At 36.5% G+C, this 26,480-nt stretch overlaps 1 protein-coding gene across 7 annotated transcripts in view; it reads left to right on the forward strand.

Annotated features, from left to right (window-relative positions):
• Window positions 1-26,480, forward strand: part of Sema3a (sema domain, immunoglobulin domain (Ig), short basic domain, secreted, (semaphorin) 3A) — a 478,664-nt gene that overhangs the window by 416,558 nt on the left and 35,626 nt on the right. For all 7 annotated transcript variants that reach the window (XM_006503557.4, XM_011240665.3, NM_001243072.1 and 4 more), the window contains 5 exon segments: window positions 15,149-15,291; window positions 15,631-15,745; window positions 15,886-15,955; window positions 20,385-20,529; window positions 24,372-24,591. In XM_006503557.4, the coding sequence (XP_006503620.1) occupies window positions 15,149-15,291; window positions 15,631-15,745; window positions 15,886-15,955; window positions 20,385-20,529; window positions 24,372-24,591 (693 nt within the window).

The following is a 26,480-nucleotide window of genomic DNA, read 5'->3' on the forward strand; positions in this document are numbered from 1 at the left end:
ACAACTAAAATTGTCTTACCATTTGTTTTATATTGATAAGATACAAAATAATAAAAAGTAATAATGTTTTTTAAATAATTGAGAGGACAAAAGAGAGACTAGGAAAGTACAAAAAGGCTTTTTGTGAAACTAGAATTAATGTTTTTGAAGAGAAAATAAGTTCTTTCTGATTAACAGGACATAAAATAATTGTTTTCTGCAAAATCAAATTACTTCAATAACTGTGCTATAAGCGGTATACGTCTCTGTCTTCAATTTCCTTCACCATCTAATTAGACATTTTTCTAAAAATCAGAAGTACTATTGCCTCTTACAAACAAATGCCATAGAAACTGCTAATTATATTGCCATCAAATGTGTTTTTCCAGTAAGATCCTGACTTTCTGGTATTTTTTGAGAGCATTTTCTGACCAGAAAATGATAGAAGGACTGAACCCTCTCTGGTGTTGTAATCAAGATAATTATGTTCTAGCTGTAATAACACTCAGGCAATTACAAAGTTGCCAAAGCACTTGTCAAATGCAACTTGACCTAAATCTCTCCTGGCCCCTCTGTCATTATTTTATGGGATGAGGAAAACTGCATTCTCTCAGGAATATCTTCTTCATAGACACAGAGACATGGGCTCCAGCACGGAGGAAGGCAAGGTGCCCTGCCAGTGGGGAAACATTTAACCAATCCGGAGACTGCCGGCTGCCCTGTGACAAGGACAGACAGCACAAGCATACCTTCTCCATCTGTCATGAGACATCTTTACGTTTTCACAGTGAAAAACATTTTCTGTAATTACACATTCAGAAAGAGTTTAGCCAGTAATTATTAGAATGATGTGGAAAGTAGTCTTTATTTATGAAAGTGTGACTCAAAAAGCCAGATTTTCCGCATGACTTACTTTCAAGGAAAAGTTATGTTTGGAAAGTAAATATATGCCTATATTTTAGGTGGCTCAAGTTGGCACTTCATGCTTGTGTTGCTTACTTGTTTTGCTGGATCATTTTGGGACACAATTTCACCTCATCAACCAGTTTATTATTGAATCATATACAAGATATAAGATCAAGAAAATTGCACAATACCATTATGGAAGATGTCAGGGCCCCGACAAAGATGGAAGAGATGTTTAAGTCATTTGTGTTAAATGTGATTGTAATACTAAGAATGGCAGTGTTTCACAAAAAGAAAAGCTAAGAATGAGAACAAATGAAGACTCTAAGCACAAGTAAGCAATTCTTATGAAGATAATTCTAGAATATGAAATCTCTTCACTTAAATATTGAAGAAGAAAATATATGGATGCTATGTTTTATTCCAAGTTTAAAAATTAGATGAATAACATTTCTACTGGTGGATATAAGCAAATGAACTAGGATTAAATAATAATATTTTAACATGATAAAAAGAAATAATTAAACCAAATTGAAGTTTTGAAGTTTTTTTTTTTTTTTTTTTTTTGGTTTTTCGAGACAGGGTTTCTCTGTATAGCCTTGGCTGTCCTGGAACTCACTTTGTAGACCAGGCTGGCCTCGAACTCAGAAATCTGCCTGCTTCTGCCTCCCAAGTGCTGGGATTAAAGGCGTGCGCCACCACGCCCGGCTCAAATTGAAGTTCTTAATGCATGGAGAGATAATGTTAATCCAAGTGAAATTATTATGGTTACTCTAAAAGCTACATATGATTATCCGAGCTGCATCTCAGCCTTTGGGTCGGTGGGGGTGGGGGTGGGGGGTCTTTATTTTCAGTCTTAGGAGGGAGTGAAGGATGGCAGGAGGATGTGACAGGAAGTGCTCAAGGGTTTTCTTCCCTTCTCAGTGGGATTTAAACCATAGTTGTACTCTATCCCCTTGGTGTGTTTTGTGTGTGTGTGTGTGTCTTAGTTCCTTAACTAGGCATGGAAGCTTAAAAAAATAAATCACACTTATTTAAATCAGAGTAAGCACACTATGCATAACTGCGATAGATTTCTGGCAAAGGGAAGAAAGACATTCTTTAATTTCAAATGAGGCAAGTCAGAAAGTGTCATGTTTCTTGAAACTCTACCAATTTTTCTTTAAGGGATGATTTTAGTATTGTCATTGCTTAAGCATGAAATACCTCTTATCATAGGGCTTTTTAAACAGGAAGCTCTATTTTAGTAGAAGTAAGGGTGTGTTAGCATGCTTTTTCTCAAGTTCAAAGATATTTTTAATATTAATTTATAGAAAATATTTATTGTGACTCTGGACTCCATTTACTGCACAATTTTCTCTTTACAGATGAATATATTTTATTCAACTCTCATATCATGTATAAGAGCATAATGATTATTTTCTTCCAAATATTTGTAATTTGTTGAAATTTGAGAGGGATACAAAGTATGACTTAAGTCTTTGAAATCCTTAAATAAAATAAAAATCAAGGCCCCAAAGGAATTTGAGTGTGCCTTCAAACATTGTGAAATAATTTAATTTTTTTTCTTCCTAGAAATCACTTACAGCATGCAATTTTGTTTTATTTGATCAAATTACTAAACCACTTAATCTAATCACACACTAGTTTATACGCAATATCACTCAAAAGCACAGCATGTGTAGTGAGAGCATAGCTGAGGACAAATGAGCACATTTATGGCATGAATTTAATTACTGGAGGTCTAATACAGTTAAGCATATTGTAGGTTCCTGCAGGTAAGAAAGCATAAATATGTAAAATGATAGAAATGCCAATAAACATTTTAGTTGATATGTCTGGGTTAAGTATAAAGTTAACAAAATATCTCTCCTCCATATTTGACAATATAAAGCACAAATGTCTGAGTGATGACTAATTTACATGTTCAATATTCTTAATTTTGTCTAATCCTTTAAGTCCTAAGTTCACATGATATGCACTCACTGATAAGTGGATATTAGCCCAGAAACTCGGAATAACCAAGATACGATTTGCAAAACACATGAAACTCAAGAAGAAGGCAAGCCAAAGTGAGAATACTTCATTCCTCCTTAGATGGGGAACAAAATACCCATGGAAGGAGTTACAGAGACACAGTTTGGAGCTGAGACGGAAGGAAGGACCGTCCAGAGACTGCCCCACCTGGGGACCCATCCACTAATTTTTTAATGAAGTCAATGTACTTTCAGGGCTTCTACAGTTTGTGAGATAAAATTAGCTTCTAGTGAGGTATCTGAAATATGCTCTTCAGAGTGTTGATAAGCAGCATGCTCTATGGTAGTCATGTGTGTGATGTTTATAAAGTGCCAGATGATATTCTACTCCTACCAAAAATGTACCAAGGACAATGGTAAACATAGAGTGAACATAAATACATTAATTAGTTATGAAGTACTATCAATGTTAGAGATGGGTTTTATTCTGATAAGAATAAACAAAAAACATTGATAGAGTAGAAAAAATTATGAAACAAAATTAAAATACCAATGATAGCTATGAAAAGTCTTTAAGAAATAGTTTCAAATTAAAATTGATAGTAAGATAGCAGTCCGGACAGAGGAGAAGGTAGCAAGCTTCAGAGGTTGCAAGCCTCAGGGAACTGGGATCAAGCTACAATACCCAGAATGCTTGTGAAGAAGTGAAGCAGCACATCACCCAGTGTTGCTTCAGTCATTTTCTCCATCAGAATTCTTATTCACTTCACATCAAAGTCATCTTTAATCCTTTACATTTTTTAGGCACAAATATCATAACTTTGATTACACCAAATGCAACTTAAAAATAAACAGTACAAGACTCTACTAAGTGTACACACTACATAAACTAGGTTTTTTTTTAATTAGATATTTTCTTTATTTACATTTTAAATGTTATCCCCTTTCCTAGTTTCCCCACCGAAAATCCCCTATCCCCTCCAATCTCCTCCTTCTCCCCAACCCACCCACTCCCACTTGCTGGCCCTGGAATTCCCCTATACTGGGGCATAGAGCCTTCACAGGACCATTTGACAAGTAATTGTCCATTGATTCTGTGGTCCACACAGATTCGGTTTGGCTAGGAACTGTTTTATTTAAGGTGTAGCTCTACAAGTGAAAATTTGAGTCTCCTAAGCCAAGTCTTGTCATATCAATATTATGCATGTCAGTATGGATAATAATGCCCACATAGTCTTGCCTAACTTCTAAGTTAGTTTAATATGACCCTTCTTTATGGATAACAAAAATACCCCTTATTTTATACTAGCATTTACTAGGTAATGTTTCTTAGCTCTGGTAGGCTGTTTCATCATTGTAACATTCCTGTATTTTCACTTTATGGATTAGATTTCAAGATAGACACCATGATAAGCCACTGTGCTAGTGTGTGATTACCACCATGTAGTTATATCATCAGGAACTAAGTGAAGGCAGGCCACTGGTAACTGTCAGTAGAGTTCAAATGGTATCGTAAGATCAAACCTCTAAAGAACTAAGGAAGATTCAAAGATAAATGGTGACTCTTGTCTGGCATATCTGTGTGACGACGCACAGTGCACAGCACTGTAAAGGTAATTCATTGTAAGGACAGAGGAACAGCAAATACACAAATGAGAAAAAAATGCACTTGTATAATTTTCAGAAAGTGTTTTTGGAAGGTAGGAAGAGGCCATTCAAAACATTGTCACAATTGACCACAGAAGAGGACTAAAGAATGGAAAAAAAAAATTGTAGTCTGGCTTGCTAGGGTAGTAGAGTACAAGGGAGGTAAACCTAGTTATTTGGGGGTGGTGAACAATTGGATGACTTTTTTTATTAGATATTTTCTTTATTTACATTTCAAATGTTATCCCCTTTCCTAGTTCCCCTCTGAAAATCCCCTATCCTCTCCCCCCTCCCCCTGCTCCCCAACCCACCCACTCCTGCTTTCTGACCCTGGCATTTCCCTATAATGGGGCATAGAACCTTCACAGGACCAAGGGCCTCTGCTCCCATTGATGACTGACTAGGCCATCCTCAGCTACATATGCAGCTAGAGCCATGAGTCTCTCCATGTGTTTTCTTTGATTGGTGGTTTAGTCCCAGGGAGCTCTGGGGTTACTGGTTAGTTCATATTGTTGTTCCTCCTAGGGGGCTACAAACCCCTTCAGCTCCTTGGGTACTTTCTCTAGCTCCTTCAGTGGGTACCCTGTGCTTCATCTAATGGATGACTGTGAGCATCCACTTCTGCATTTGTCAGGCACTGACAGAGCCTCTCAGGAGACAGCTATATCAGGCTCCTGTCAGCAAACTCCTGTTGGCATCTGCAATAGTGTCTGGGTTTGGTGGTTGTTTATGGGATGGGTCCCCAGGTGGAGCAGTCTCTGGATGGTCATTCCTTCAGTCTCTGCTCCGAACTTTGTCTCTGTAACTCCTTCCATGGGTATTTTGTTCCTCCTTCTAAGAAGGAGCGAAGGAATTTGGATGACTTTTGATGGAGTCTACTGTTTTCAGTTCACAGAAAAGCTTCATACTATTGCATGTTCTCAAATGTGCCATGTCAATATTGTGTGACAGTGATCGGAAAGGAGGATACTTGGAAGAATGCGGGCTTTGATGTAAAGAGCATAGTCTAGAATGTTTCAGAATAGGGGTGCTTTAAACAGGATGAGTAAATGAATAAAAAAGACATTCCCTACCTCCCAAATGACATCACGAAAGAAAAGGTTGGAAGTGGAGATTAATGCGCTTTGACGTGGATGGCTGAAGGCCTGACACTCCACTGTGATGGTTTTGATAACTTCACATGTTTATGCTAATAAGTCCAATATCCCAAAGGCTTTCACTTCCTCTGCTATAATTTCCCTTCGGATGAGGAATGCTGCAGACATCTGGACTGGTTATGACCATTTAGTTCAAATAGTCCTACTGGGTTATAGGAGAAAGCAGTAAACTTCCCACCAGCTTTTCAATAATGTCAAAAACAAGTGTCTTAATCCATACAGTACAGCAATTAGCTTTAATGTACAGCTTGCAGCACACAGTAGGATAAGTAGTGTGGACAGTCGATGAGGCTTGAAGCAAGAGAAAGGGCTTAACCCTGTTCACGTTCTGTCAGCTACTAGCTTGTAGTTTAACATCTTCTGTATCTTAATCTCTTTCAGGGTGAGTGAATTTTAGAATGATATGCGTTCCACCCAGGAAGCTACACAATCAGCACTGCCTGGTGCTTTTGTTTGCATTCTCTTTCATTTTCTTTTGGAATCCTCCTTTCACTCTGCATGGTGTGACTAGCCTCAAACTTTTCCTAGGGTTAAACTGTTCTAAGGGCTTCTCACAGCTACCCAGCCAGCTAAGCTGCAAAACTTCTTCCAGGCCTGTTCCTTGGCAGCCAGATACTTCTCTATTCCACAGCCAAAAATGATATATCTCCTCTGCTTCTGCTGTTAGCCCGGAATGTGGGCTGACCTTACGCTACATGCCTTGCATTCTCAATGTTCTGGGCCTTGTTCCTGATCAAATGGCTCTTTGGGACTTTTGTTTGCCCTGCTGCACAAAGCTAAAGGAAGAAAGCAGTCACTTTTGCCTGCTATTATAGTTGCTGGCTGCCATCTCTGATGACTTTTCCCTTACCAACTTCCCAGCTAGTTGCTTAGTAAATGTTTTGACTCCAGAGGATTCAATACTGGAAACAAGAGAGTTTTACCCATTAAATAATTTACAATGAGTCTACTTTTCTCAGTTGTTCCTAACAGGTTTATAGCTTCCTTATCAACCAGTGTCTAATTCAGCTTGCTTTGCTAGCTGTAAAAGTTTATGCTACCATTAACTTTTAAACATTTATACTTTATAGGATATCACTGAATTTTATAAACAGTGCTATAAATTAGTACCCACTAGCAGTTTTGAAAGCCCATGGAATGCTTTAGAGAGACATAGATAGAACTGAGTTATCCCTTTTTAAATTCTCCAAACATTCCTAGGAGATAGCTACTTTCTGACAGTAAGCTGAGGCTAGTTGGCATTAACTCACATTTTGTACTTGGATGGGAAGCAGGCTTTCTATTCAGGCTGGACTGTAGCATGTTATGTAGCCTAGATTAGCCCTGAACTCATTAGCTCTTGCCTCAGCCTCGGGAATGTAGGTATTTTAAGTCAAACCACCATGCATGGCTCTATTTGATCTAGTTTAACATTAAATATTTAGTGAGTTTAAAAAAAATGATTTCTATGTTATTGTTTAACTCCTATCACCTAAGAGCATACTGTCTTAGTGTCAGTAGGATCCCATTTAAAAGTTTAAGAAGAGGTCAGTGTGCCTTCATAGTATGAGTCAGCAACATTTTACGCAGTTGTTCCTCACTTTCCCTTTCTTAGATGGGCCACCATTGTTTGAGAGAACTGTGTGACTTGAGTTGTTTGTTGTTCATGTGTTTTTCTGCAGGCATGCTATGATGTTCCTGCTGCCCTGCTCAGAAACCACTCATGTACTTTCACTACAAATGTCTGGTCTGGATGGAACATTCACTAGGCCTTTTGGTACTTGTGTGAGAGAGATGAAAATCACTAATTCCATCGTTTTTCTACCAAAGGATTATATAAAAAATTATATCTTAGAAAATAACAAATAACTCTCTTTAAAATGCTCTGATAACTCTGAAACTCTGATTAATATTTACATACAATTAATTCATTTTCAGAGAAAAAAAAAAAAAAAAACAGATTCTATCATTGCCCTAGTTGGTGGAACTTTTTGGTTGAGTGGAAAAGTCCAGTCAAATTCTGGCCCAAATATAGGCAAATCTTATATTCTAATTGATTTTAATGCTGGGACCAGCGAAATGGTTCTTTATTTAAATAAGCTAAACCTCTCAAATGAATCATAAAGGTAACACAGCACGTGGCCCGTGCCAAGTTGTCATTTTCATTAAGTGTGAGATTGCACCTGAAGGACAGCTTAATTTGCAGCTGCTAAAAATATTTCAACAGAGTGGTACTGTTACAAGTGGCAGGTGGTGCCAAACGTGAATTTTGCAAGAACCGCCATCTGTGGGATGAGACAGAGAAGAATGTCAAGGGGGTGGTGAAGGAGATAAAGAAGAAGAGAAAACAGTGTTGTATGTACCCAGGATTTACTGCCATTAAGGAGACTAAAAATTCCATGCTTCACATAACAGCATTGGCCCAAGATTAATAAATAAGATTATTTATTTAGCTCCTACCATGTGCCCAGAGCATTGCAAAAGGTACCACAGTATCTGTAAAGACAGAGTCCCTTTGCCAGAGGCATGCCTTTTAAGCTACCTAAATGAAAGAATGTTTTCCAATTATGTTTACCTTTCATGGTATTTATATTGAAGCTTTATGCTGGTGGGATCCACGCCCTTTGATCTTGTTGGAATGGATCTTGCCATCTTCGTTTGATGTTTAGGTTTCAATGCACATTATCACCAACTTCCTGCCCCACATTCCAAGAAATTAGTCCGAAGTGTGTGTGGTGGCTCATTTCCTTGAACCTTATCACCTGGGCTTTGGCAAGCTTCACAGAGTAAAGAACATTTCAACCTGAAAGTAGGCAGTGAAGCTCTAGCTTTACATTATCAAGAGTTCTTTTTATTTATGTTTGTTAGTTTCAGTGGATTTGGTGGAACAGTGAAACAAGAATTTCTATCTAAGAAGTGGAAATCAACATTTCCTTTTTGGCTCTAGTAGTTTACAGGACACAGACTCAAAAAGAAAGCCAACTAGTTAGATTTTGTTTGTTTGTTAGTTTGTTTGTTTCCCTTGTGTGCACCCTTCTACAAGGAGCTGGACAGAGTGTTAGCTTTCTTTTTGAATGCTAGGAAAAATCTTAGGCTCCTAAGGAGAATTCACAAAGTAGTCAAGGTGGCCCATTGGAAGGTTTGTGCTAAACTTTATCCTTGGAGACTTGGTGGTGAGGCAAGTTATTGGACTGCGTGCTGATCCTCAGGACAGTGGGAATCTCCAGCTTGTAACAAATGTGTTGTTTTTAGCTCACAGAACACAGGGACATGTTTTGGGTTATTTTACTCTAACTGATGAAATCTAATTTAAAAAAAAAATGACAAACAGAAAATTATTTTTACTTCATTAATTATTTAATGCAGAGGGATAAGATCAAAGAAGAAAAGCTTCTCCTAGCTTCAAAGGACATTCACAGACTTTCAGAGAACGTTTTGAAAAATCATCATTACGCAATAACTTTTCAAAGTAGTTTCAGTTAAAGAAACATGTCTAATCACTTTTATACCCAGAAACCTAAACTGTCCTGAGTCTATAATGAATTTCTCCCATTGAAATAACTTAAGCAAACTATGTCAAACAGAAAGGAAACTGTTTGTAGTGGCACCTACTCTAAGGATATGCAAAAGAGGCAGAGACAGGCATATCATGAGTTCAAGACCAGCCTTGGTTGTAACCTTTGGGTCATCAAAATGGATCTACAAGTAAAGGTTAAGCTGTTAAGCTGACAAGCAAGGTCCATGGGAGCCTGTCATGGTTAAACATAAGAACCAAGTTCTACAAGTTGGACCTTCCCTAGTATGGCATGGGTGATTATTCTCACACATATATAGACAGGCACGTGAAGTAAACAGATACAAATGTAATTAAACAAAAAGAGGGAATGTTATTCTTTCTTTTAATTCAGTTTAATTTATTTATAGACTCACTCATCCATTCACCAAATCATTTGGTTTTTAATTATACATTGTTTTCTATACAGTATTCAGCCACAGAGAAAAAAAAATAGGAACAACTAAAAAGGAGAAGCAAAACAAGTATTAAAAATAGAGTTTTATATATTCCAGCTGTGGTATATGCACCAGGTGACAGAGAATGGGTTTGCATACTGTGTTGGACACTGTTCTATTGCTGTGAAGAGACATCATAACTGTGGCAACTATTGCACAAGAAAGCATTTTCCCAGGACTTGCTTACAGTTTCAGAGGTTTATTCCATTGTCATCACTGCAGGAAGCATGGCAGCATGCGGGCAGATGCTGGGGCAAAAGCTGAGAACTACATCCTGATCTGTAGACAGAGAAAGAGAATCTGAACTTCCCACCCCCAGTGAGGGATTTCCTCCAACAAGAGTACACCGCCTAATCCTTTTAATCCTTTCAAATAGTTCCACTCCCTGGTGACTAAGAGTACAAATACATGAACCTCTGGGGGCCATTCTTATTCAAACCACCACACATTCTGAGAGGTGTAAGAAGGCACAATTTCAGAAGGTCAGGCAGAAAGCATAGAAAATACATTAATTGTGTATTCCAGGAGAAAAGAGACAAAGGCATATGTCCCTGGACAGAGATCTGGGGAAAATGCAGAAGCTGAGAGGAAACCCTCTTAAATTTAGAAACTAAACAGAGAGAGTTGCAAATACCAAATAAGTGCCTATGATGACTATAATAAAAAGAATTTTGTAGAAGATTGCCATGCTAAGAAATGGACAGGAGAAAATGTCATTTTATGTGAACAACACAGCTAGGAAAGTGACTGGTGAGGTGTGTTTTAGATAGTAAATAGGTTTGTTGAAGAAACACAGGGAGGAAGGCATGGTCCATTCTGTTGGACAGACAAGTGGAGCGTAGGTTGTGGGCAACATTTATTCGCATTGTTTCTTTCCTACCTTAGGTACATTGTGAACAATGTAACTGGCAGCTTTTTCCACCACTTGTTTCTTGTGGTAGATCACTTACAGTCTAAATTTTGACCAGGCTCAAGTATATATATACTGACCACCTTCAGCTGTAATTATCAGTGTCTCAGTGTGACATTTCTCTATGTGTCATCTTTACTTACCATGACCACTCTGCCATATCTGTGGTACCAGGAGTTTGCTGTATGCAATACACATTATCAGTGGATTTGCATTTATGCCTGTAGCATTGCACAGATGGCTAAAGGAAACGGGTTGTACCATAGAGCCGCTAGATTTGTGCCAAAAACACGTCTATATAGTAATGAGAGCATGACTGGAGAAGCAGATGTAAGGCTGCTGAGCAGTGAAGCAGTAGAGAAAAGTTTTAGGGATTTAGAAGGCAGAGGGGACTTCTGCGGAAATTGGATACTATTTACGTAAAATGACTATTTATATAAAGACACCAGAGATGGCAGTAACCAAAATGAGAAGTGCAACAGCAAAGCAGCTTTGAAATGAAAATTTGAAAGGACCTTCCAGGTCAGATTCAGCAAGTCTGAAATGAAGGACTGAGGAGAACTTTTAAGCCAAACTATGGAGTGCATAATTTGGATGTGAGAAGAAAGCAATGGGGATGTGTTCTACTAACACATGAGACTTTGAGAGAATAAATGTCCAAAGAGAAACATTTACATAAGCAGAATTTAGATCCCAGAGTAGTAGAAGGAAAACTAGAAGATCAGTTCACTTAAAGGGTGGAAAGAAAGTGTACATATTGAGAGGTTTAGATAACAGGAAAAGGAAAGAAAGAAAGAAAGAAAGAAAGAAAGAAAGAAAGAAAGAAAGAAAGAAAGAAAGAAAGAAAGAAAGAGAAAGAAAGAAAGAGAGAGAGAGAGATAAGGAAGGAAGGAATGAGGGAGGGAAGAAGGGAGAAAGAAAATATAAAAATAGAAAAGAAGAATGGTATTAGATAACAACTCAATTTCAGTATTAAAAAAGACGGAATAAATAAGAAAAAATGAAATTGTAGAAAGCCCTGAGTACAGTTCTTCAGTAGATAAGCACATCCGTCCAACCAGTCTTAACCGGATAGAGGAAACACTGGTGAAAGTAAAAGGAACTGCCTCAGTGAAACTGGGAAGCAGATAGGAACCGGGGCCTGTGCATTGGTCCTGAGTTCTGGTAAACACAAGACACTCCAATGCCACCTAAATCTCCACCTGTTTCCATTCTTTTTTTTAACAGTTATTTTATTAGATATTTTCTTCATTTACATTTCAAATGCTATCCTGAAAGTCCCCCATACCCTCCCCTGCCCTGCTCCCCAACCCACCCACTCCCACTTCCTGGCCCTGGCATTCCCCTGTACTGGGGCATATGAAGTTTGCAATACCAAGGGGCCTCTCTTCCCAGTGATGGCAGACTAGGCCATCTTCTGCTACATATGCAGCTAGAGATACGAGCTCCATTCTTAAGATACAGAAATCTAAAAGGAAACTAGAGATCAAAGTAAAGGGTGGTTGAGGAGGAAAGATGGGAAAAGCCCGTGGAAAACCACCTCTGTAGCAACCACTTAGTTTCTTTCTACTTTAAATCACTTTTCTTTGAGATGTAGGATCTGTGATAGTTACTTTTCTTATCACTCTAACAAAACTCCCAGCTAGAACAAGTCTAATTGCTCATAATATACTGGATATAGACCATTCAGTCAGGGAAGGCCTGTGTTTGGGTAGTGAAAATTGTTTTGAGATCATCTTAGAAACTGGGAAAAAGGGAATAGGAAATGAGGCTGGACTAGAAATCTGAAGGTTACTCCCTAGCAGTCCATTTCACCCAGTTAGACCCAATATGCTGAAGGTTCCTTGGCATCCCAAAATGGCCTTACTAGCTGAGGACCAAGTGTGCAAACACATGAGCTCATGCTTAGCTCTTTATATTCCAACCACAACGAGGCCTAAGTTCTATTCTCATTTAGCCAGTATTCTTTGAGTCATTTTATCATCTCCATTTCAAATAACTTCATCTTCTTCTGGATAATTGTGTGTGTGTGTGTGTGTGTGTGTGTGTGTGTGTGTGCGTGTATGTGTGTAAAAGAGTCTTAAATGCACTAAACTGAGGTCTGTGAGATCATGTTCCCTCTCCACTCCATTTGGCCCTGTAAAGTAACTCTTCTTCAGCCATGGGTTCAAGTCAGGAGTTTCTTAATTTTACATGGTTTCAGTCATTACTCCATGCCTTTAACTTTCTACAAGTGATGTAAGCCATCAAGTCTAAATTTAAATGATGATTCTATGTAGCCGTTTCTTCCTCCTCACTATCTCTTGCGCACCGAGGTTACTATTGCTTCTGTGCTTTGTCTGTGGCCGCTTCTCCTTCCTTCTTGCCTTACTGTGCCTTTTCTCTCCTCACTTCCACCCTCTTTCTTATTTTACTTTTTGACGCAATCAGAGTAGCAATTATTCTACATAGCAACATATGAATGTTATTGTGTTTGAAATGCATTATTGTTTTTTCTTCCCAAGGCTGTGAGGATTTATTCATCCGCGAATAGAACTTCATCTTCTAAATCTAAACTTTCTGTCAACATCTCTGACCACTCTTCCTTCTCTGTGGACGCAATGTTCTCTGTCGTTTCTGTCATCCTGTACACGTTTGCCTTCTTTGTGAGACACCCTTTGTTTCTCACATCTTAACTTCTGAGAAAACAACAAGAACCATTTCTTTATTTTCTTTCTAAACTCTTGGTTTAGTGCTTTCTTGCACAACTTAAGAATTAGGATATTTTCCTGCTTGATAGTTGGTGTCAATATCATGAGGACAGAAAATATTTATCATAGTAGCCTGTGATCTTCTATAATCAAAATAAAGAGCAGATACATAGAAATTATTTAGTAAAATACAGATGGTAAGAGATGCATGAAAATAAATTCATTTGAATATCAAGTTGATAACAGAGTGTATTCTGTCTAAAATTATAAAATGGCAAAATAATAAAAGATGCATTATAACTGCAATGCTGTGTGTTCTTAAGTTGATGCTTGGTTATGGGAGAATGTTCTACTTTGCTTCTCCAATAGATTAAGTTATATGTGGTCTTACAAGCATGGATTTCGCTGAAGCTTTACATTCAAAATAAACTATTTTCTACAAGAAGGAATCTAACAAAAGGTAGTTAACTTTGGTGGCTTTAAATTCTTTGTTACTCCAGTATTTGTAGAAACATCGCATCAGTTAGAAGATGACATTTGATCAACTTCTTCCGTTTCTCTAGGGTGAAAGCAGAGTCTTGCAATTTTCCCCATTCCCCTGTATCTGCCTGAGAAGGTCATTTCCAGGCTTACTGTAAGATTCCCTTTAGCACCAGGCCAGTGCTAATTACATATGCATTGGTATCACACATTCATACCTAAGGTTTAAAATAGTTTTAATAAGCTGTTTATGATAAAAAGATGTTAGAACCTTATTTTAAATACTTCAAAATGAAGTAAAACCACTTTAAAGAATTAAGCACCTGAATTCTGAAAGAAAAATTACTTGCCAAAGACCACACAAAAGTTACAAATGACTGAATAGACATCTTTTAGACTCAGAATTGTTCTATATTGTTTATGCACATGAGATTTAAATACACACACATGTGAACACATACACACATGCACACATTTCTGAGAGTTGAACCTCATCATATAGTAGTAACTGTTGGTCTATAACAGGAAGGCTAACTATGTCACAAATCTGCTTGCCATTCCTCATGAGGAGTGTGTGTGTAAATATATGGAGGCATATCATCAAATAGAATTTTATTCACTAAAGCAAGCTTATCAATAATTAATGCTAAAATGATTTATCATTTTAAGACTCTTTCAGACTTCTAGCACTAGGTGATTTTATTTATAAATTATTACTGCATTATTCTTGTTCAGGGAAATATTTCAGGTGTTCTACATTACTTACAGAGTGTGTATAATTAGCTGAGATAAAGAGATGTATATCTCCGTAAAACACAATGTGGAGCATATTATAGGAGAGCAAGATTTAGAAGACGTTACCAGTATAGAACACATGATGATGGCGATCATTTAAGGGTTTAAATCAGGACTGTATGACATGGATTTTAAATGGATAAAGCTAGTTTTATGGTTTGCTCAATTTCTTGGTATATAAACAATTTCACAATTTTAGTTTATAGCATATACAGCCACACCAACCCAGTTATTGATAATAGTATTTTTAAGGAAGAACTCTGAAGAGTGTTGATATACTTTCTGCTATTACTAGTAGATTCTACATCATTTGTCATTTTTCCCTTTCTTTGCTTTCTTTACAAATAACCCTTGATTTTATCATATTTTCAGATATGTGACTTTTGCAACCCATGCCTAACACTCTGAAAAAAAATATCTTCTGCTGAAATCAATATAATTTATGATATAATTCATAATGAACTAGCATCAGGTCAAATGAGCCTGAAAAAGTGAGCTAAGCAAGGAAATATTACTTTCTTAACATGTCACAAATGAGTCAGAAAGAAGTAAAAATGAATACTATGTCATACTATTATTGATTAAATTGTAAATTAATAAATATGCTGTTTTTCTCAGATCCTAGATTCATCAGTGCCCATCTCATCCCAGAGAGTGACAACCCTGAAGATGACAAAGTATATTTTTTCTTCCGAGAAAATGCAATAGACGGAGAACACTCTGGAAAAGCCACTCATGCTAGAATAGGTCAGATATGCAAGGTGAGGAGGCATAAAAGAGTTTAATGACAGATATGTAAATGTTAAATAAATGATTGAAAATTATATCATAATTAATTGCTTTTTAAAAAGTCATAAGGTTAAGCTTGTATAATAAATGGGTTAATAGTTTACATGCAATCAGCTAGAAAGGCTATAACACATTTGAAAATAAAGAATGAGGAACTTCTTAGTTACAAAAAATCACTTTTTAATAATAAAAAAATCAAAACTAAAAACAATGAAGATTGAACTTATGTGTGTGAAGTTAAGACACAGAAAATAAAGACGTTGACATTACTGTACACACTTGCTTATGGAACGGCTTTTCTTATCTTTCAGAATGACTTTGGTGGACACAGAAGTCTTGTGAATAAATGGACAACATTCCTAAAAGCACGCCTGATTTGCTCTGTGCCCGGTCCCAATGGCATTGACACCCATTTTGATGAATTGCGTAAGTGACTGATGTTTGATGTGTGTTATACACACACACACACACACACACACACACACACACACACACACATATATATATATATATATACGTTAAGCACTTATCAGAAGTATAAACTAATAGATTTTGTTTTCAAACAGAGGATGTATTCCTAATGAACTCTAAAGATCCTAAAAATCCGATCGTCTATGGAGTGTTCACAACATCAAGGTAAATGGATTCTTATTATTGTTTTAGGTAAACTGAACACTCTATAGCTTCTTTTGTCACTGTGGTTTTTGAGAGTTTGTGACTACCTGCTGTGGACATGCACTGAGACTGATTTAATTAGGCCTTTGCTTTTAAAAATCATCACGGGGGTTGGGCTACTGAGAGGCTCCTGGGGTAAAGCTGCTTGCTAACAAGGCTGACAACCAGAGTTGGATGCCCAGAACCTACATGGTAAAAGAAGAGAAATGACTCATACAAATTGTCCTTTCAATTCTGCATGCACAGTGACAAACTATCCGGAGTTTTTAGAAGAAATATATACTTATTGGTGTGGATATTAGTAAGCACATGCAATGAGAGGTAGCAAAGTATTTGAAATAAAAATAATATCGACTCAATTCAGAAGTACTATTGCTGACTATGACCATTTAAAATAATATTGAATCCACTCAATATTGGAGGTAATTATGGCCATTTAAAGAGAAAGATTAATTGTAGAACCTAAATATGGTTTATTTATAAATGTTACATTATACATCACATTGACATCATTATTTAATAAACTTAACACTGGAAAAGAAGAAACCTATATTACTAAATCTGTTTGCTTGTCCTTATGCCTATGTATTAATGAGCTTTGGTGTTAAACTACACAAGTGCAGGAAAGATTATGGGAAGTGAGTGGCAAGTGCCACTCGATCTGATTTTATGTTTCCTCACTTCCTACAGCAACAAAAATTTCTCAGGGTTTCAGTGTATGTGAGAATCATTAAGAACGTGTGTGTTAAAATTTAATTTCTCTATTCTTCAAATAATATATACAAATTTTCACCACAAAATATAAATGATAGAAATTTGTATTGTTTATCCCAGGTAGAGTTTCTGACGCTATAAACAGGCTAAGAAAGAAATTAGGGAAACAACACCCTTCTCAATAGTCACAAATAATATAAAATACTTTGGCGTGATTCTAACTAAGGACATGAAAGATCTGTATGATAAGAACTTCAAGACTCTGAAGAAAGAAATTAAAGAAAATCTCAGAAGATGGAAAGATCTCCCATGCTCATGGATTGGCAGGATCAATATAGTAAAAATGGCTATCTTGCCAAAAGCTATCTACAGATTCAATGCAATCCCCATGAAAATTCCAACTCAATTCTTCAATGAATTAGAAAGAGCAATCTGCAAATTCATCTGGAATAACAAAAAACCTAGGATAGCAAAAACTCTTCTCAAAGATAAAAGAACCTCTGGGGGAATCACCATGCCTGACCTAAAGCTTTACTACAGAGCAATTGTGATAAAAACTGCATGGTACTGGTATAGCGACAGACAAGTAGACCAATGAAATAGAATTGAAGACCCAGAAATGAACCCCTTGATCTTTGACAAGGGAGCAAAAACCATCCACTGGAAAAAAGACAGCATTTTCAACAAATGGTGCTGGCACAACTGGCTGTTATCATGTAGAAGAATGCAAATTGATCCATTCCTATCTCCTTGTACTAAGGTCAAATCTAAGTGGATCAAGGAACTCCACATAAAACCAGAGACACTGAAACTTATAGAGGAGAAAGTGGGGAAAAGCCTCAATGATATGGGCATAGGGGAAAAATTCCTGAATAGAACAGAGCAATGGCTTGTGCTGTAAGATTGAGAATCGACAAATGGGACCTCATAAAATTGCAAAGCTTCTGTAAGGAAAAAGACACCGTCAATAAGACAAAAAGGCCACCAACAGATTGGGAAAGGATCTTTACCTATCCTAAATCAGATAGGGGATTAATATCCAATATATATGAAGAACTCAAGAAGGTGGACTCCAGAAAATCAAATAACCCCATTAAAAAATGTGGCTCCGAGCTAAACAAAGAATTCTCACCTGAGGAATACCAAATGGCTGAGAAGCACCTGAAAAAATGTTCACCATCCTTAATCATCAGGGAAATGCAAATCAAAGCAACCCTGAGATTCCACCTCACACCAGTCAGAATGGCTAAGATCAAAAATTCAGGTGACAGCAGATGCTGGTGAGGATGTGGGGATAGAGGAACACTGCTACATTGTTGGAGGGATTGCAAGCTTGTACAACCACTCTGGAAATCAGTCTGGCAGTTCCTCAGAAAATTGGACATAGTACTACTGGAGGATCCCACAATACCTCTCCTGGGCATATATCCAGAAGATGTTCCAACTGGTAGGAAGGACACATGCTCCACTATATTCATAGCAGCCTTATTTATAATAGCCAGAAGCTGGAAAGAACCCAGATGCCCCTCAACAGAGGAATGGATACAGAAAATGTGGTACATTTACACAATGGAGTACTACTCAGCTATTAAAAAAATGAATTTATGAAATTCCTAGGCAAATGGACCTGGAGGGCATCATCCTGAGTGAGGTAACACAATCACAAAAGAACTCACATGATATGTACTCACTGATAAGTGGACATTAACTCAGGAACTTAGAATACCCAAGATATTAGATACAATTTGCAAAACACATGAAACTCAAGAAGAAGGAAGACCAAAGTGCGGACACTTTGCCCCTTCTTAGAATTTGGAACAAAACACCCATGGAAGGAGTTACAGAGACAAAGTTTGGAGCTGAGATGAAAGGATCGACCATCTAGAGACATCCATACCTGGGATCCATCTCATAATCAGCCTCCAAACGCTGACATCATTGCATACATTAACAGGATTTTGCTGAAAGGACCCTGATATAGCTGTCTCTTGTGAGGCTATTCTTGGGTCTAGCAAACACAGAAGTGGATGCTCACAGTCAGCTATTGGATGGAACACTGGTTCCCCAATGGAGGAGCTAGAGAAAGTACCCAAGGAGCTAAAGGGATCTGCAACCCTATAGGTGGAACAACAATTTGAACTAACCAGTACCTCCTGGAGCTCGTGTCTCTGTCTGCATATGTATCAAAAGATGGCCTAGTTGGCCATCAGTGGAAAGAGAGGCCCATTGGTCTTGCAAACTTTATATGCCTAAGTACAGGGGAAAGCCAGGGCCAAGAAGTGGGAGAGGGGAGGAGAGTTGGGGGTGGGGAGGGCATGGGGGACTTTTGGGATAGCATTGGAAATGTAAATGAAGAAAATACCAAAAAAAAAAAAAAAGAATGAGCTGGATCTAAGAATCTGAATCTAATTCTCATGCTAGTGTTTAGGGACCAACGTGTTCCTACCACAGTTTAAATGGAAATAATTTATTCTCTCTTTTCTATGAGATAGGTTATTAGTGACAAATGTCTCTAAATTATATGCATCAAACCTTTATAGATACCTTATTCATCAGTAGATGACAAATATGTAACAATAAAAAGGGGATTTTTGCAACCAACTTGCACTGAAAGAGGGTGTATCAATGTGTATCAGCTTATAATTTACTCTATCATGAAAATAATAAATGTTATGGATAGTTTTTGTGGTTAGTACTCAGCCAAGTACTCAGAAAACATGGGTGATGGAGCACAGTAAACATCAGCTTCAGTCATGCATTTTTGCCTAATGATCAGTTTTATAGTCATGCTTCCTGTGTGGCATGATTTATGTGTAATCTCAATAGGACTTATAGGTGACAATAAGGCTTGTGAATACATGCATCTATTTTTATATAATGCATTATATACGCTGTGTTTTGTAAACAAAATAAAAGGAAAATAGTTTCATTTCAATAGCAAACTGAAAGTTATTTCAATTTCCTGTTTTTGATTTAGAGAATGATAGGAATATCTATCCCAATTCTCCACTTTGATCATGGCATAACATCTATGATCTTATATCTATGCTCAGCGTTGTATAAGACATAATGTTTAATTCCTTGTTGATTTCAGATATCCAGCTCTGTTACTTAAGCTTGTATCTCAGTTTGGGAGTTTAAGATATTGCAATATGACCTACTGTGCGTCGTTATACATTCCATTAGCGCATCAGTTTTAGCTTTTAAAATGACTTCTTAAACGGTCTTGATACTATGATGATTTTCTTTCTTCAGTAATGATTCTTGAGGGTTAAACAGTTTTTAGTTTTTATTTCTTTATGACATCAAAACGAAATATTCATCCAGAGTTGATCATCCATATATGTCTTTCCTATTCATCTTTAATAGTTTATATTTGATATGTATAGATAGATAGATAGATAGATAGATAGATAGATAGATAGATAGATAGATAGATAGATAGAGAGAGAGATAGATAGATAGAATACCAAATATTATTTCACACACTTTGGACAAATTACCACTGATTCCTTTACCCATTGATGTAATACATCTATGACATCAAACTAATCCCAAGCAATATTTGTGATTGTAAATGTTATGTTTGATTTGTACATTAAGATCATAATAACTAAGTGTAAACCACCATATTGCCGCTGACTATATGTAAAAACCAGTTTCTACTCTCTTCTAGCAACATCTTTAAGGGATCTGCTGTGTGCATGTACAGCATGAGTGATGTAAGAAGGGTGTTCCTTGGTCCATATGCTCACAGAGATGGTCCCAACTATCAGTGGGTGCCTTACCAAGGAAGAGTCCCTTATCCACGGCCAGGAACTGTAAGTAGCCTTGATAATTAATATATGGAATGAATATGTTTTTTACAAGAAAACAAATAATTGTAGCTATAAACATTAACACTTAGAACAAATTGTTCATGACTTTAATAGAACCAAGACTAGGATTTTATGAAGTTTCCTAAAATTCTATATGTAAAGTCATGTTCATTACACATGCCAGTATTTAAATTAGTTGATTGCAATTCAATGTTTGTTTGGTTGGTTGGTTTGGTTTGGTTTGGTTTGGTTTGGTTTGGTTTGGTTTGGTTTGGTTTGGTTTGGTTTTTTAAGTAAAACCTGAATAACAAGTCTATGCACTTTCTTTTCTGAGCAGAGACTAGGAAATGCTTCTTAGAGCACTGAATCTGATAGGAGGTGTTTGGGCTGTCTGTCTCTGAAGTTCAGAATGCTGCATATTCTGAGGATGTAAAAGATTTTGCTTAGAAAAACAGTATTAAAACCAACATCATCATTCCATGGGTTGGGAACGAATCTGCAACATTATCATCCCAATGGATCTGTGTCAAAAGAAATCTAGAAACTCATACACCAAAATATTATTTTTAAAAACATAAAAACATAGATATGCTAGAAATACAGGGCAGTCAGCCTAAGAACCAAGTCAGGAGTAACATTTTTTTCTGAGGGTTGAGAGAAGAGAAAAGGTCTACTTCAGATGGCAATTTACAGTCTATCATTAAGGGAAGCCATGACAGGGTCTTGAAGCCGAAGATATCAGAGAAAATTTCCCAATGGGTAGCATCCTAGCTTCTGCTAAACCAGTTACCTTGTCCCACGCAGGAGCTCCTGCCTATAACAGCATTGCCCACAGTGAGCTGAGCCCTCCTCCGTCAGCCATCAATCATGAAAATGCCTCAGAGATATGTCCATCAACTAGTCTGATCCAGGCAAACCCAACTGACAGACTCTCAGATAACTCCAAGCTAGGTCTAGCTCAAGGAGGGAACCAAGTTCGGAACTCTTCTCTTGTGTCTTTTTGAGGCTTAATGGCTCTCCCACCCCATTGCATCACTGAATTCTGCTAATCAGGTTGTCCTTTTGGCCATCACACCCCTCAGTTATTCAAAAGCTAAGAATTCTTTGACTTTTTTTCTGTGGGTGTGACTAAGACTTATACATAACCTTTCACCCCAGTACTCAAGAGGTTCATCCCCAGACACAGCAGGTCCTGACACGTGTCCTACTCACCTAAGGGCTAGTGCCTTCCCCTTCTCTATTGTTCTCACTAAGTCGATAAGGCTTGTTCTTCTGCCTCATCCTTCGGAATAACTACTCAAGGTTTTAGTGACCGGACCACCATTATCCCTGTGTGTCAGAGGTTATGTTCATGCAGTTCCTGGCCCAGGTCTTTTTTTTTTTTATCAATCCTAACTAAAAGTAACATTTCTAATCAATATAACATTTATGGACAATAATTTACACAATGATAAGGCTTACATTTGAAATATAACTATTATTTTAATTTCACTTCAGCATCTTAATTGATGAATTCAAGTAAAGTATGTTTTCATTACTTTATTAGATATAGGATATTTAGTACTCTCATTTTCTCTGATTTCTAACATTATTTATGAGAAAATTAAATATTTCATGTTTTATAAAATTGCTCCTGCTAATAGTGCTCTAAGAAAATCTTCAATAAGATTTGAGAATAATAAATGACTAGACGAAATACTTTTGGTTATGAGAAAACAAATGAGATTTATAAAAATAACATATTTATTCCAGCTCTTAGTAACAAATTTTCCTTTTTTTTCTTAGTAGACAATTTTATATTCTTGTGGCTGACATAACTCCATGTCTTAAATTCTCTGCTGAAAATGCCTTTTAATATGAATATAAATTATATATGTGAAATCAATAATAGCAATTAAAATGTAGAAATTACTATATTCTGGACATTTTTATATGAGAATTGTTATACTAGAATAGATATACACACCACACACACAGTATAGATATACACAGCCAATTATTTTTCCCATTTCAATGATAAAATTATGTTATGTACTGGTTCCAGTATTTAGTACCATGAACTAGTACTAACTCACTGTTCACTATAAATTGTTATGAGAAACTACATCAGCCAGCACTGTGCTCCATTGCTTAAAGCAGGAGTAGAAGAAGAGAATGTGGTGAATTTATTAAAAGTGACAGCTCAGACTTTCATTTCAAGAAGACTACTAATGGGTGGTCATATATACAATATTTAAATAATATTCTATTGTTAAAATGTAAAGAAAAATCCTATAACAAACTATATTTTATATTTTAAAAATAAACAGTAGACGATATAGTTAAAACACGTCATAGGAAAACTGAAATAATCTGTTACTATAGTTGTTATTCACATATTCTAAATTTGTGCCTGATGTCCTTACCTGACATAAAGAAGAACACATATATTGTTTTATAGAATATATTCTTTATTTTGTGTTTATGGGTGTTTCACCTGCATATGTCTGTACATCACATATGTACAATAACTAAAAAACAAAAACAAAACGACCCAGAGAGGGTATTAGATACCCTGCAACTGTAATGACAGACAGATGTGAACCATCTTGTGGATACTATGCTGGAAGTTATCCCAGTCCTCTGAAAGAAGCCATGTCCTCTCTCTAGCCCCATAAATAATCTTAAAAGACTTTAAATTTTGTATAGTTTCCTATAGGATTTTATGTGGATAGTTGATATTTCTATAACAGTATTTAAATAAGTTTCTAATTTATGTGAAAACTGGAAGTATATTGTTTTATCAGATCTAATCCATATATGGATCAAACATATGCATACACATAATAATATTCTCACTTGAAAACATTATTTAATTACTCATGAATTGTTAATGAATTTGTCAAGTAACTGGCAAAAGGTTGATTTCATAGTCTAACCTTGTAAGATAAGGATCATCTCATAATAACGTTTTATCTTTAAAGCACTTACATTGAATGTTCAGCATCACTGAACTCTAAGACAAGATATATAAAACTGTATCCAGTTTTACTCTACTCTACAACACTGTTCTACATAATCAATTATAGTGAGGGGACAATAAATTTTCATTTCCTCAAATCTATTTACTGATTTATAAGAAGAATATTTCTATCCAGATTTGGTTTACTGCCAGTTCACAACCGTGCATTCTTTCCTGCTTCTTGTACCAGTATATATTTACCTTAGCCGTGCTGACTCCATTTTGATTGGTTAGTTGCTATGCCATACACTGATAGTCACTAAATGAAACCTCTGGATTATCTTATTTTATTAAAGTCATTAATAATATGTTTTCAGGCTTATGTTATGAGTCAGACAATAAGAATAATTTATATTTCTTCTTAGTTGGTATTAATATTTGGGTGTTATTCTAAACTAAAAACAGTTATATATAATACAAGAAAAGTGTCTTGTAAACTTCTTTAAATATCCTGATTGCATTGAATTATAGCATATTTTATCCATATGTAACACAGCTATTATAGAAATGAACGGAGGCTAATGCAACTATCAGAGGCTTCAGACTTCTGAGAATTGAATACTCAGATACATTTCAAGATTTTCTGAGAAGTGATGATGCGACTAAACAGCAATTAACATGGAGAATTAATATTTATTTAGAAATATATGCTGATCATTTCATGTACTAATTTAAGTATATGAATGCAGGTGATAACTAATGCTTAATTATTCAGTCTTTTTCAAATATAAGTAATAGGAAATAATTATAAGTTTAGACTTAGACCATTAAATACATGTTATTTTATAATCTCTAAGCTTAGTCATTAAATTTTATTTTAAGAATATTCTTCTCTTTCTAATAGTGTCCCAGTAAAACATTTGGCGGATTTGACTCCACAAAGGACCTTCCTGATGATGTCATAACTTTTGCAAGAAGTCATCCAGCCATGTACAACCCAGTGTTTCCTATAAATAATCGCCCGATCATGATCAAAACAGATGTAAATTATCAGTTCACACAAATTGTTGTAGACCGAGTGGATGCAGAAGATGGCCAGTATGATGTTATGTTCATCGGAACAGGTACACTTTTGTATTTCAACTGTATATTTTCTTTCAGAATACTGTATTTAACTTACAAAGTATACTGAGAACCAAGGCCAAGTTCTACCTTCATTGTCAAGGTATAAGAATAGTCTACCTTTTGAAATATGGTATCTATTTTTTTTAATATTTTTTATTACATATTTTCCTCAATTACATTTCCAATGCTATCCCATAAGTCCCCCATACCCTTCCCCCCACTTCCCTACCCACCCATTCCCATTATTTTGGCCCTGGCGTTCCCCTGTACTGGGGCATATACAGTTTACGTGTCCAATGGGCCTCTCTTTCCAGTGATGGCCGACCAGGCCATCTTTTGATACATATGCAGCTAGAGTCAAGAGCTCCGGGGTACTGGTTAGTTCATAATGTTGTTCCACCTATAGAGTTGCAGATCCCTTTAGCTCCTTGGGTACTTTCTCTAGCTCCTCCATTGGGAGCCCTGTGATCCATCCAATAGCTGACTGTGAGCATCCACTTCTGTGTTTGCTAGGCCCCGGCATAGTCTCACAAGAGACAGCTACATCTGGGTCCTTTCGATAAAATCTTGCTAGTGTATGCAATGGTGTCAGCGTTTGGAAGCTGATTATAGGGTGGATCCCTGGATATGGCAGTCTCTAGATGGTCCAAGATACATTTGTTTAAAATAAATTTTCTTCCTATCATAATTGTCATGAGAGGCTTCACCTAGCAGTTGATAGGAGCAGATGCAGCCACAGTGAAACATTACGTGGAGCTTGGAGAATCCTGCAGAAGAAGGGGAGGAAAGATTTAAGAACCATGGGGTCAAGGACACTACAAGAACATGGTTTGCAAAATCAACAAAGCAGGTTTCATCAGGGCTCACAGAGACTGAAGTGACAACCAGGAATACTGTATGGGGCTGAGCTAGTTCTTTTCTGCATGTATGTTATGTTCTTGCAGAACTCTTAGTAGTGGGAGTGGGTATCTGCTTTAGGGCTTTTTTTTTCTTCCTACTGGGTTGCCTTACCTAGTCTTAATATAAGGGTATGTGCTTAGTCTTTCTGGAACGTATTACTCCATGTTCCGTTGATAGCCCTGTGAGGCCTGCTCTTTTCAAAAGGGAAACAGGAGAGGAGGAATAAATCTGGGGGAGAGGGAAGGTAGGATAGGGACTGGGAGGAGTAGATTGGGATATAATATATGAGAGCAGAATAAATTTTTAAAAAGAATACAAGACAAATAGAAAACTATAATCATTCTACAAAAATGCTGGTCTACAATTTTTAAAATGTCACATCCATGAGTAAAAGGATAGTTCCAGATTAAAGATGAATGAGGGATATCATGTAAATTTAATACCTATCAAATCAATTATCAAAATTTAATCAAAATTATTCTGGCTGAGAACACACACACAATTTTGTCAAATCATGACTGCAATTCCCAGGATATTCAATAAATGACCAATATGTTACTACAAACTTACCTGAATCTTAACATTACCACCAATGAAAATCTTTAATCAAAAAAAGGGTTAGCCATATACTTTGTTCATTCTTACTATCATGTAAGTGAAATATAAAAAAACATCTTTATCAGAGAATTTATTCAACATTCATCAGATAGCTTTTTTTTTTCCTAATCTCACTTTTAGAAACAAATGTCTACAGGTACATTTTCAGAATCAACCTTATTATTACTATGACATGTTATTTTGTTTCCCGAAACTCACTAAATGATGGTGCTATTTATGAAAGTACCGGTTACAAATCTGAAACTTGCTATTTAGAGTCAGATTTCAAGGTAACAAATACCTAGTCTTCATTAACTTCATTAACTGACATAAATCAACAGGAAACAGAGTGTTCTATTGAAACATTATATGATAACAGTTATTTTCCCTT

This window comes from Mus musculus, chromosome 5, assembly GCF_000001635.26.
Source record: "Mus musculus strain C57BL/6J chromosome 5, GRCm38.p6 C57BL/6J".
Classification (NCBI taxonomy): domain Eukaryota; kingdom Metazoa; phylum Chordata; class Mammalia; order Rodentia; family Muridae; genus Mus; species Mus musculus.